Source organism: Vanessa tameamea, chromosome 12 (assembly GCF_037043105.1).
Source record: "Vanessa tameamea isolate UH-Manoa-2023 chromosome 12, ilVanTame1 primary haplotype, whole genome shotgun sequence".
Lineage (NCBI taxonomy): Eukaryota > Metazoa > Arthropoda > Insecta > Lepidoptera > Nymphalidae > Vanessa > Vanessa tameamea.
Genome location: NC_087320.1, coordinates 131,741 through 144,565, shown reverse-complemented (window position 1 = coordinate 144,565; position 12,825 = coordinate 131,741). Strand labels below are relative to the sequence as shown.

Here is a 12,825-nt window from a genome sequence, read left to right as displayed (position 1 = left end):
GGTAATAGAATCGTACCATCTCGCGTCTCCATTGACAAATTGATTAACGAAGACCTAACGGTTACCTCTCAGTTAAAAATAGAATCAGGGTCCAAAGGTTTTTAGTATTGTTTTAATTTTTTCGTTTAAATGTACACCAAAAATGTTCATATCGCTTATAAACATCCGCTGCATGCCGAAATATGCAATTTCTAGTATAGTTTATTGGACTTTAATATCAGTATCTAAAGATCATTTTATTTGATGATATTTATAACTAAAAACTTTAAAAATGATGGCAGTATACAAAAATATTTTTTTTAAATGACACATTTCGAATGATGTCCTGACATTATATTTATTATCTGAATTTTATAAATATTAACATTACCGTTTTAATTTCTCAAAATTTTTCTATGTATTTCCGTTCAAAAAGTGCATTTATAAAACATAACATTCATACACAGCGAAGACTATTTCAACGTTGCTTTAATAACGTTTAAATAAACATCAAGATGCACGACACGGTAAATGAAAATAAATATATAATTATCAAAATGATTTTAGTTATATAAAATAATATATTTAAATGATATATATATAGTTATACATATTAAGACATATTATACTCGTTCGAAATGTTATGAAATTAAAATAGTAATCATTTGATAGTTTTTATTTTTGTTTGATCGATCACAAAACTTATCTTGGTTAAATTATATAATTCATCGTAAGCAAACATTTTTGCCTATTCTTTTAAGTAAACTACTGAGCGGTTTTTGATGGATCTCAAAATGTGACATTATGGATTTCATACGACAAATTTCGTAATATGAGAAAAGTTGTTTTCTATGTTTTGTACTCAAATACATACATTTGATAGCAAACTCAATTGGCTCTTACAATCACTTAAGATTCTGTTGTAGTTTTGAAACCCTGTCAGTACTTCTATTTCTATGAAACGGCGAGAAACTATATATACGTATTGTTTATACGAGTCCAGCATTTATTACTTACGATACTTTCATAGAAATCAACGAGTATACTCGTAACAATATCAATCGCTCTCATTTGGCAATAAATGCAATTGATATTGAGCGTTATGAATTGTGCGCTTTTAGATTTTTATTTCACTACACGACCCTTAATACATATAAAAAGTGTAGAAATATTCCGATTTTACTCCCTTTTTGTCGGGGAATACTCGACATGTTTCGGGAAAATACCGGACCAAACCGATTGTTTAATTTTCGTTTATTCTAATATATCTACAGATCTGCTATGTTTACAAAAATCTCGGATATTACCTTCGTATGACAAGGTATTCGTATAACATGTTAGTTTGTGTTGTATTACGCAAACACAACTTGTATTTGTTATCGGTCAACGAAATCGGCGGCGGCCATCACTGACCATTATTAGGTGGCCGATTTGCTCTTCTGCCTTTATTAGATAACCAACATTCTGGAATGTTAATTCTGCCATCGCGTATCAAGTGTAAATTATCTGGGAATATCATTGACGGCAACGTACGAACGCAGATAATACGGCTGGCGGATGTGTGGAAGACATGCAACAAAATCCGCGCGGCCGTGTTCCGCGTGGGCCTCGACCTATGGCAGTGGTACCGCCCTCTCGACCCTGAAGGAAATACCCTCATATCTGGTAATTATCGCCGTTTGCATTCATGTTCTTCGACAACCGAGCGCCAGAAATGTATAGCGAACTACAGCGGAGGCTGTGTTAGCCGTCGTCAGTAATGATTGTAGTCGCGCCATATATTTTGCATAGAGATATCAATATAAAAATATACACGGAAAAAGAATTTCCAACGATGTTTAAATATATATATACATATGTAAAACAAAAAACATGTAAACAAAATTATTATTCATTCACCAGTGGAAAGGTAAGAAATAATGAGACCTGCGTCATGTGAAACTTTTAAAAATGATTGGTAAGCAAACTATACATAGTTCTGGTGTTTTAATAACAAACATGTTTCAATCAGAGTCCAAGTTCGTGTCGGTGTTGGCGGGCCCGCTGCGATCGGTAGTAGGTCTGTCCGATGCAGAGATTGCCCAACTAGCCGATTACTTCCGCGCTCAGGACGGCCGCATCCTATATGACCAACTCTGCCAGGTCATACACGGGGAAGGTAGACACTTCATTCGTAGACGTTCATAAATATTTACATGTACACTGTTAAAAGAGCTTCGGTAGTATGCAGCATCCGAATCGCTCTAGCATTCGAATCCTATTTGTATTTTCCATGACTTAGTTACTTGATTGGGCATGCGACAGAATCGACGGCCGACTTTAAAGAATTATTTCGAGGCTGGACAACTTTGTGCTCTGTAAGTAAAAACACAAACTCTGGTGTCAGTTTTTACTTGGATTATCATTGAGATATATTTTGATAGTAGTTATTGCTTGTTTCAGGCAACCGTAGTTATTATTAATTTATTTACAAGCGTCTCTTACACCAGATCTAGGACGGGAGAAAACGTCTTCAGACTGTCTGCTGGACGCATGTCCGCCTCCTCCTGAGCCCGAGTGCCACAAACTTGATCAATGGCAAATGCGTCGCCTGTGCTGCTTGCTAGCCACCATCGCGCAGCGCGAGATTCCGCTTAGACCGTACTTCCAGGACTACGAACTGGTAAGTTGCAATCGGTCAGGGCGACGTAACATAATGACATACCGGACAATACAACCGAAAAATGGTTAGGTAAATAATTTATGCAACTCTGTGTCCAGGTAGCTAAGAACGATGGGCGAATAACTTTTGCACATTTTGCACGTATCTTGGACTTCATCGGCATAATCGTTTCGCCGGAGGACTTCAATCTACTTGTGAGACGCTTCATTAGGGACTCGTATACCATCGACTACGTAGAGTTCCTGAAGGCACTGGAAGCTGTAAAAAAAGAAGGAATTCGAGGTCTCGGGCCGGTATGTATGTGTTGTCAGGATATTAAAATGTAACAGAATATAAAAACGTCGGAATGGTTTTCATGAATGATATTGTCCCAGTAGGCATTTAACCACCCAAAAGCCGTTATCGACACTACCTTACCGAAGATCTCACGACCAGAAATCGAAGCTGGATTATCCCCATCTGCACTGGGTAGTTCCGAAGTATTCCACCCAGCTCTTGAACCACCGAAACCTTCTCGGCAACTTCTCGAAGTAATGATGACCGTCCAACAGTTTGTACTGCAACGTCGGATCAGAGTCTCTGAATTTTTTAGGGTAAATTCTTCATAACATTTTTTACAATTTGAACTTTTCGTTTATAAGAGGTTATTCAATAATTTAGACCTACTTTTGCATAACTAAAATTACTACACAGTCACATAGTTTTTCGTTCGAATCGTTATAAATGTAAGCGTCTTTCATAATTTTGTGCTAAGTTATAATATTGTTGATACTATAAAGTTATTGATTTGTTTAACTAATAATTACATTATTTAGAAACTATTTTATAGAGACCTCTAGCATAAATCCTATTCTTACATAGGCTTCTGGCGTACTTTCAAATACACCTAAATCTATGTAATTACAGGCAATAAAATTTAGAAATAGGCAATTTTACTAATTGATACATCTATTACTAACATTTAGTAACAAACTGCTTTCGTAAACGTTACACGTCGATTTTGTTCAAATAAAGTCCGGCCCCGATAGGATTACGACCCGCTGCACAGCGGCCGCGTGTCCCCGCAGCAGTTCCGCCGCGCGCTGGACGCCATGGGGCTGGCGGTCGTCGTTTCGGATCGCGAGGCGCGCCTCATCACGTGCTACTACACGCACGGTGGCCTTGTCTGCTGGCGCACTTTCGAGGACGACTGCGACCAAGGTGAAACTGATGAGTCTAGTCGTTCCTACCACACACGCTGGATTTAAGAAATAATACTTCAGTCTCGGCTTTTTCAATGTAATTCTTTTTAAAGTATATTTTTTGAAAATATTTCAATTATTTATACAAAGATTAATAGTGATAAATTGAAATGTGATTAATAATGATTAGAAAACAAATATGCTAAATCAACTTCTAAATGAATTTTATTTAACTAGGGTTCGCTCAACAATAGCATTACTGAGACATATTTACATAGGTTGCATAGGAGAAATCACAGAATGCTATTGGCGTATTCTGTGATTTAACCAAAGCAACTAGTTATCTATAGAACCAAATCCTTTAATACAAGCTAAAACATTATGTTTTAACGGCAAAGATCTTGATCTAATTGATTGACTTGAATAGAAGAACTCACTGGTATATATAATGGAATAAAATGTACTTTTATTTATTTATTTATAAAGCGCTTTTTTCGAAGCTTTCTTATGGGCTTCTCGTGAAATGATGCAACTTTATCACAAGCTTTTTGGAAGAACCGATCGTCGATATCATTGACTGCGGTTCATGTCCTGACAAGGTTCCACGAGGCTGCGTACTATTCCTACCTATTCTGTTTCTTCTACATATCATTGATTTGTTGCAAATCAGCAATATTAACTGCTATGTCGACGCCATAGATACTATTTCGTACGTACGTTACGTAGAACGTTAATATTTCTGGGAAACACACTTACCACGAAAACCGGAACAAATTTGTATCTGAAATCGAGTCTTTGTCTTGAAAAGTCTCGGACTGGGGCCGGTTAAGCCTAATCCAAATCAACCCCAAAAAGACACAAGTTGGCGCGTTAACCTGCTGCAAAAATTGCTGCCACAGCTAGTATCGAAATACAAGGCGCAAATTTAGCCTTACTTGAAATACTGCTCTCACCTCTTGGTGCGCCCACCACCAGCACCAGTACCAGCTTCTACCATTTGACAATCACTTTGTGGAACCAGCTATCGCCGGTGACTTTTCTGAATCCATACGACTTAGAAACCTTCAAGAAAAGATCTTTAAAGGCTGACAAATACTAATCATTTTCCATCTCCTGCTCTTTATCCACTCAAAACAATAGCGGAATCCAATTTATTGTCCCTGACAGGGAAACATATGCGATTAGAAGAGTTAGACTGATAGAATGATTTGGTTATGTATTATGTTTTATGGCATTTAGCTTTGGAGAAACACTACAGACATTGAAACTGTTTTAATTCTGTAAAAAAGAGCTTTCTGATCTATTTATCATCTTGGAGCTTTAGACCCTTCGAGATGTTTTTAATCAATAGGTATATTTACATTTGCCTCATAATATCTTTAAAACAATATTATATGTATTCACAAGTAGAAGCCGTTGTAAAAAAAAACGAGGAGCAAAGGTAAACTTATAACACCTAGTTTTCCACTTCGCAAATTCAATAAATCCTTCCTGGGGCACGGTATTTGTTTCTATGATAAGATTCCACAGTTATTTTTAACTTTGCTTATTAACAAATTTAAATCTCATATCAAAAACATTGATGAATACAGTACATTAGCCTTTTTTTTTTATTAATAAGATTTATCAAAACCTACTGAAGCCTTATCACCGATTTGAATTTGGTGGAAGGACTTTATAGTCTTCTCCTTCCTTCTTCTTCGCCCGTAAAATCGAATCAGCGACATAACCAAAAGGCCGACTAGTGGCTAATACACGGTACTCCACAGTGTTCGCGATAAAAGAGTTAGAGAAGCACCCCACCGTATCGGTATCGGACACGCCGGCGGAGACGCGTACGGCGGTGGCGGTGCGGGACGTGGACGCGCCGGAGTTGGCACAGGCGGGGCTGCTGCGACTACGGGCCGCATGTAAAGAACGCTCCATTGACTTGAGACCTATGTTCGGAGAACACGACGAGTGAGTACCGCCTACTGCTTTCGTCACATTTGATATGAAAAATTTGAGCTCAATATTTTAAGAACGTCATTACAGTCAATATGCCCGTGTCTGATAATGGTACTAGCTGTGGAAAAAACAACATATACCGTAACTAGATAAGTTTTATTTTTTATTATTTGCAGCATATTTATTACTATGCTCAGCTTCGTTGTATGATCGCTACTAAAAACGCAGGCTTTATTTGGGACATACCCAAGAGGCATTTTCAGACATTACGTTTATCGGCTATTATTATTCCTATTTTATTTTCATGAAATATTCTATATTCTGGTAGTGCTGAGGTGAGTGTGAGTGGCACTAAAAGGTTGATTTGATTTAAAAAATCTTGTAACATTTCAATACCTAAAGTGTTCCCCCAAAACTACAAACTTCACACTCCATTACTTATGCACACAAGCCGCATCGTCGAGAAACTTTCGGTTCTATCATCGTGTTGAAATAATAAAAACAAATAGAAATTATAACTTCTGAATGAACTTAAATATCATTAGAGATGTGATCGTCTTGTCTCATAAGCTCTAGCGGCTAGTGACGGGCTACTCGACACTCCGCAGGCACATCAATGGCCACGTATCTCGCGCGCAACTCCGCCGCGTGCTGGCGCGAGCGGCCGTGCTCACGGCGCCGGAACAGCTCAGCGCGTTAGAACAGCGCTACCTGGACGAATGTGGATTCAACTACTTCGCACTACTTGACGAGGTACTTTACTTAGACTTAAAGTAGATTCTTCGACTGTTGTAATTGAGTGTTATCTGATCTTTGAAACTAAACATAGATACCTAAATAAAGTTAACAAGAATTTACTTTACTCTTGTTCAGTTGGACGAGAAACCAGTGGAGAGCTCGACGGTGGCGCGCGCGATGCCGGTTCGGCCGGAAATGGCGCGCGGGCCTGATCCGCAGCACACGGACATCGTGCAAATCCTCGCTAAGATAAAGGGAAAGGTGCGATTACCGATGGGAACAGAAGTTTTACACTAAGATGTTTTGTACTCTGTCAGTCTCAAATATTATGTCTTTTAGAACGATATCGACTTCCATAGATAATATGTTTGTAAAAAGTTTGTCTGACTAATTTTTGAGTACAAATGTTTATGTTGATTTTCTACCAATTCTATCCGACGCTACCAATGACTAAATGAAAATTTAAAAAGAAACGGTTTTGTATCATATATTTTTCATCTATTTGTCAAGTTTTTTTTGTTCCGTTAATAGTTAGGTATAAGCTAGAGTGTAATCAATGTGAACAGTGAGGACCGAACAAATCGAAAGCAAAATATTTTCAATAAATATTCAAGGCGATTGTAGGTATTGTCAGGCAGCAAGAATCAAAATTTTTGGATTGCCAATTAATCAATTAGTCTATAGAAATCTTTTGTGTGGGGAAGGGCAGTAATGCTTCAGACGGAACTGTCCTCACGCTAGGTGCGGGTTCATAAATCACGTTATGACCGTGCCTTGCGCAGGTGTCACGGGAAGGCGTGCGTCCGCGCGAGTTCCTGCAGCAGTTCGACTTGCGACGCGAGCGCGTGGTGCCGCGCGCGGACTTCTACCGCGGGCTCGCTAGTGCCGGACTCGCCCTCGCGCCGGCCGAGGTGGAGACGCTCATGGACGTGTGAGTGAACTAGCATGATACGTCGTCGCTCTTCTAATTCGTCTCTTGTGACGTTTGCTTTGGATCTTAGAAGGTTCATGATCAAAATCACCCTAAAACTAAGAAAGCTCTTTACGCATATCCAAAATCCAGTGCAAAGCATTATGACAAAATAAATTACATAGTTATAAAAATATAAATATTAAAAAGTTTTTCTAATATATTTTCACATGGTCGGCATGATAAAATCATCGCTATTAATAATATCTGCCAAACAAGCTATTATATTTATCGCACTCAGGTTCAGCGCACCAGGCCGACGCCGCTTTGTAGAGTACGAGCGGTTCTGTGAGACGGTAGGCGAGGCGCTGGCGCAGGGCGGGCTGGAGCGTGCGCCGCTGTTGCAGCCCACGCCACACGCGCCGCCCGAAGCGACGCTTTGCCATCTCGACTACGAGGAGCGCGCTCTCGTCGCCGGCGCGCTCGCCAAGCTTGCCAAGTTTCCCGATCAGCTTTCTAATATACTTGAGGTTTTCAAGGTGAGTACTATTGCGTTACAGCTTTAAAAGAAACGTTCCTACCAATGACCTGTAATATCTGACACAACTAGTTACAAACATGTCTCGCGGGTGCGACTCCCAGATGTGGAGAATCATAAGTTCTCCCTAGGGGTCACGGCTTACGGAAAAATATAACTGCCTGCACAAACCGACCCCGACGCTGACGAAGCTACATGTGTCTACTGTTCCAAAGTGTTCATCCTAATACTTTGAGTAGAATGATATATTGTAAGAGACAGCTTTAATCATTTTGAAATGCTAGGTAACGCACCACAGTTTTTATCTACAAGAGTTAATAATGAATCGGATAAAATGGCTTCTCTAATAACCTAGAGTTATTTACTAATACGTAGTAGTCATAACTAGTTGTTATGAGTGTACCTTAATTGACAGACACTTTCTATCGCAAATTTACCGTTTACAGTTTTACAATACATTATTTTAATGCATCTCCTAGAGACTCACAAGTAGTCTTCAACTATTTGATACAAAATATTTAGGATTTTGACAAAACTTCTTCGTATACAAAATCAAAATATTCTTTATTCAAGTAGGCTCATAACAACACTTTTGAATGGTCATGTTGAATGAAATGTAAAGCTACTGGTTCGGAAAGTAGATTCTACATATAATGACCGGCAAGAAAGTCAGTAGTTATTCATTTCCACCGTTTCAATTTAGACCAAAAAAGTGGAGTAAAGTTACATAAATTTACAACAAGCTGAAAATATTTTCACTTGTTTAAAACAATACTCAGAAGTTCCGAATCATTCCGATACCTAGTTTTTTTTTAATTTGAGGTCAAAAGTCGAAAATCACGAAAAAAATTGTTTATTCGTGATTTTCAGGAAAACGGTAAATTTTATCGCAAAATTATTTTAGACAAAAAAGAAGCTTATAAACTTCTCTATAAAAAATTTAATTATACTTTTTTTTCTTAGAGCAACCGTTTCTGAGATATAGCGCGTTAAAAATTTGTAAGCGTCATAATATGCACGTTTCCACTCCACCAATGAGGTAGTGTACTTAGCGCATTTTTTTAACGTGGTTTCCCCAGTATGCCTATTCCACATCTCTGTTGTGATTTTGTTTAATTGAAAACTATTGAATAATAAAAGATATTAGTAAGGACTGGAGATGACAAAAGCGATGGAAATTATAAAAAGGTGAAATTTATTCATCTGATTCATGCACCAACTGAATCTTGTACAGGTGTAATTTTAAATCTGATTTAAATATACGGCGTAAAGATATGCGTGATATCTCTAATTCAGCTGAACGTTTGCACTTCGATAACTCGGGGTTTTGTCGAACTCTAAACTTGTAGCACATTTTCTTCAGTCCTTGAAGTCCTTGCAGCGCCCGGTTGCTTCACATTTAGTGTAGTTCCCGTCTCTTCGAACTTCTGTACCCATTCCTTTATTAAAACTCCACTCAGACACTGGTTCAGGTGGTGTAAATCATACTCAACGCGAAACAAGCGCCTCACAGTAATGAGCGAACTATTGTTTAAATAAAATTGCTTTACATAAAATGTGCGCTATACCACGATGAACCGATCCACGGCAACTATATTGCCAAGAAACGAGCTAGCCACTTGACCCCTCCCCGCGCCCAACGCAACTTGGGTTGCGCGGGAAAATTTAAAAGTAACTAATCAATGGCCCACCACATACCCTACCTATAAATCAACAAATACACGTCCAGGCTTTTTTATCATTAATTCATCAATGTTTTTTTGTCATTAGCTTTAATTTCATACAAGGCCAAGTTAAAAATAACCGTGTAATCTTATTATAGAAACGAATACCGTACCACAAGATGGATTTATTAAGTTTGTTAAAGCGCAAACTAGATGTTTTAGGTTTATCTATCCTCCTCGTGTCTATTCAATGATAGGCACTGTTTCTTTCAAAAATATCTTGTTGTGATTATATATAACATTTTTGTAAACATATTGTGAAACAAATGTATACCCACTTTGTTAAAACCTCCCGAAGAGAGTCTAGAGCTCCAAGATTTATGATAAATAGATGGGACAGTTTTTTTTTGTAGAATGAAAACAGTTTCAATATCTGTAGCGTTGGTGCAAAGCCAAATGCCGTAAGACATAATAATATGAAAGTTTTTTTTTTATATTATATAGGTAGGCGGAAGAGCACATGGGCCACCTGATGGTAAGCAGTCACCACCGTCCATAGACAATGGCGCTCTAAGAAATATTAATCATTCCTTACATCACTAATGCGCCGCTAACCTTGGGAAATAAGATGTTGTGGGGACAACCGCCAGTGTAACTAGAGAGTTACACTGGATCACTCACCCTTAAAACCGGAACACAACAATACTGAATACTGCTGTTTGGCGGTAGAATATATGACGAGTGGATGGTACTAGTGTTGTATATCGATAGTCCACTGTCGATAGACAATCGATAGTCTATCGATAGTTAAGGTGTTAGCGATACTATCGACAGGCTATCGATAGTATTATATTGTATCGTATTAATGACTATCGATAGTATCGATAGTTTTTATAGTAGTAGTTATTTTTCGATAGTATTACTTTCTCAAGATATAGAAGTGTAAAATTTACATAATTACATACGACGGTCGATGTCCAAAGACGTTCAAGATATCCAAGAAACATTAACGAGAACTTTGACTTCGTCATTATCCTTTTCTCAAAATTCATTATGTTGTATGCTGCGGAGCGGGAAGAATCACAGAATGCTATTCGAGTTTTCTGTGATTTATCTAAAGCATTTGATTGTGTAGAACACGAGATTCTTCTCTATAAGTTGAAATACAAGTAAAGCCCTTGATCTCATTGCTTCATACTTAAAACAAGGAGTCCAGCAAGTTTTCATTAATGGAATAAATTCTTCTGGATCTACGTTTAAAATGAGTGTTTCACAAGGATCAATTTTGAGTCTTTTTCTATTTCTAGTATATACGATACTTTACTGATTTTTAAGGTCGACAGGAAAAAACTGACAATGACGACGTTTGATGTAGCCGATACTAGAGTGTTTTTAAGAATAGCATTGGATTCCAAACTTCAGTAGAGTCCTCATCGTCCCTGACAGGAAGACTCAGCTCCGCAGCATACGCGGGTAGAAAAGTTAGACAACTAACTGATATTGATACCGCTCGTGTAGTATATTTTGTTTATTTTCACAGTATTATGGCATATGACACATTACTGTAGCAGCACATCTATTTTTCGTTACGACGCTAGCCACTAGATAGCCACTCCAAGCGTATACAACATCTGCACGCCATCATTACGTCTTAAATAACTCCACAGGCTACTCCAAGCGCATACCACATTTATGCACAAAAAAACTACGTATTTGAAACATTAGACTCTGGAAGGGGTCGTTTTTGCTACCGAAACTTTTGTATATATACCCGAAACATTTATCTAAATAAACACTCATTTTCATTCATTCATCCATTGCATTTCCACAATACTGCTCTCTACAAATCAGTCGTTTTATTATACCAACACTCCTCCTTTAAATTACTTTGGGGTAACGCTGCAGATATTTAATTTCTTTTTATTTTACAACAGAGAGCAATCCGGACTATTTATAATCTTGGAGCTAGAAATGTTTTTGATGTGAGCTTCGGGATGTTTTTAACAAAGTAGGAATACTCACTGTTGCGTCACAATATATTTATAACAATATTATGTATATTCACAGTAACATTGATCACTTTGATAAAATCAATGATAATCATTGTATGTGCACAAGAAGTAAGGGTAAAAAGCTTATAACGCCACGTTTCCGACTCCGCAAAGTCAATAAATCCTTCTTGAAGCAAGGTATCTGTTTCTAAAATAAAATTCCGCAGACATTTTTAATTTTGCCGTTTAATAAATTCAAATCATTTGGAATTGGATAAGGACTACTTCCTCAGTCTTCATCTTCAATCTGTATCATTAATGGATATGATGTATAATGAATAGGTTTAGGTTTATTCTAAAACAAATTAGTATAGTCCAGCGCACTATTCGTATATTGGATCGAGTGCCAGGTTCCAGAAACCGGGTGTATATGGTAAAAGACGATGGATACGGATAGATTAAAATATATTGACGTTTTATCTGCTCATTAGCTCTATCGGTTTGATCGTTATTAATAAACGCATTTCGAATTGAGCAATTTTGGAAAGTAAACATTTCAATTTTATCCTTTATTCCATTTAAACCTTATTGAAATTCCAGAATTCTCAGTTTTATTGCGAGTCTACCAATTGCTGAATGATATACTCTAGTAGTTGCTACTGTTGATGTATCCGAAATGCTATTCTAACATGTGCACTAATGACGAAAATCGCATGCAAAGGATGCGGACCCGCAGCATTGCGGCTCGCTGCCGCGCTCGGCGCTCGAGCGAGCGCTGTCGCGGCGCGGGCTGCTGGAGCGCGTGTCGGCGCGGGAGCGGGAAGTCGTCTACAAGTGCTTCGGCTACCGGCGCGGGTGTAGGGACGAGGTATGTACCTCCTCGAGATAGGTACTACAATTCGGATGTCATTTGCAAAAAGCCATAAGATATGGCATTGAAAAAAATTAGCAAATATTTATATCAATGTTACTTAAATGTCAATCCAGTCGCTGTTAGCATTAAATCAAATGCAAATGTTAGTGTTACAGCGTAAATAAAATTCAAAAAGTATATTTTTTTTTCTTGGGACAGGTAAACTACAGAGCTCTGTGCAACGCTCTAGACGTCCTCCACGCCACGTCCAGTGCACAGCCATGCTGAACTGCTATTGAATACTAAATAATTTGACGTCAAAATTATACCTGAGCTGTATATAACATGTGAATTTTTTAATG

The 12,825-nt window shown here is 38.0% G+C and overlaps 1 protein-coding gene across 1 annotated transcript; it reads left to right on the top strand.

The window, feature by feature from the left end:
• The first annotated feature begins 379 nt into the window (after nucleotides 1-379).
• Nucleotides 380-12,823, top strand: LOC113403902 (uncharacterized). Its single transcript, XM_026644533.2, has 14 exons — nucleotides 380-506; nucleotides 1,521-1,644; nucleotides 1,991-2,137; nucleotides 2,469-2,641; nucleotides 2,740-2,934; nucleotides 3,019-3,234; nucleotides 3,670-3,841; nucleotides 5,592-5,781; nucleotides 6,378-6,522; nucleotides 6,643-6,768; nucleotides 7,290-7,438; nucleotides 7,719-7,956; nucleotides 12,332-12,478; nucleotides 12,683-12,823. Exons 1-14 carry the CDS (start codon nucleotides 495-497, stop codon nucleotides 12,749-12,751), a joined length of 2,103 nt encoding a protein of 700 aa, XP_026500318.2. The 5' UTR covers nucleotides 380-494; the 3' UTR covers nucleotides 12,752-12,823.
• The last annotated feature ends 2 nt before the right edge of the window (nucleotides 12,824-12,825 follow it).

What these genes read in the sequence shown, in the direction of transcription:
- LOC113403902 (XM_026644533.2), top strand. An exon ending in ACTTCCAGGACTACGAACTG is followed by an intron (nt 2,642 to 2,739) that starts GTAAGTTGCAAT and finishes CTCTGTGTCCAG; the next exon opens with GTAGCTAAGAACGATGGGCG. An exon ending in CGAGGACGACTGCGACCAAG is followed by an intron (nt 3,842 to 5,591) that starts GTGAAACTGATG and finishes GGTACTCCACAG; the next exon opens with TGTTCGCGATAAAAGAGTTA.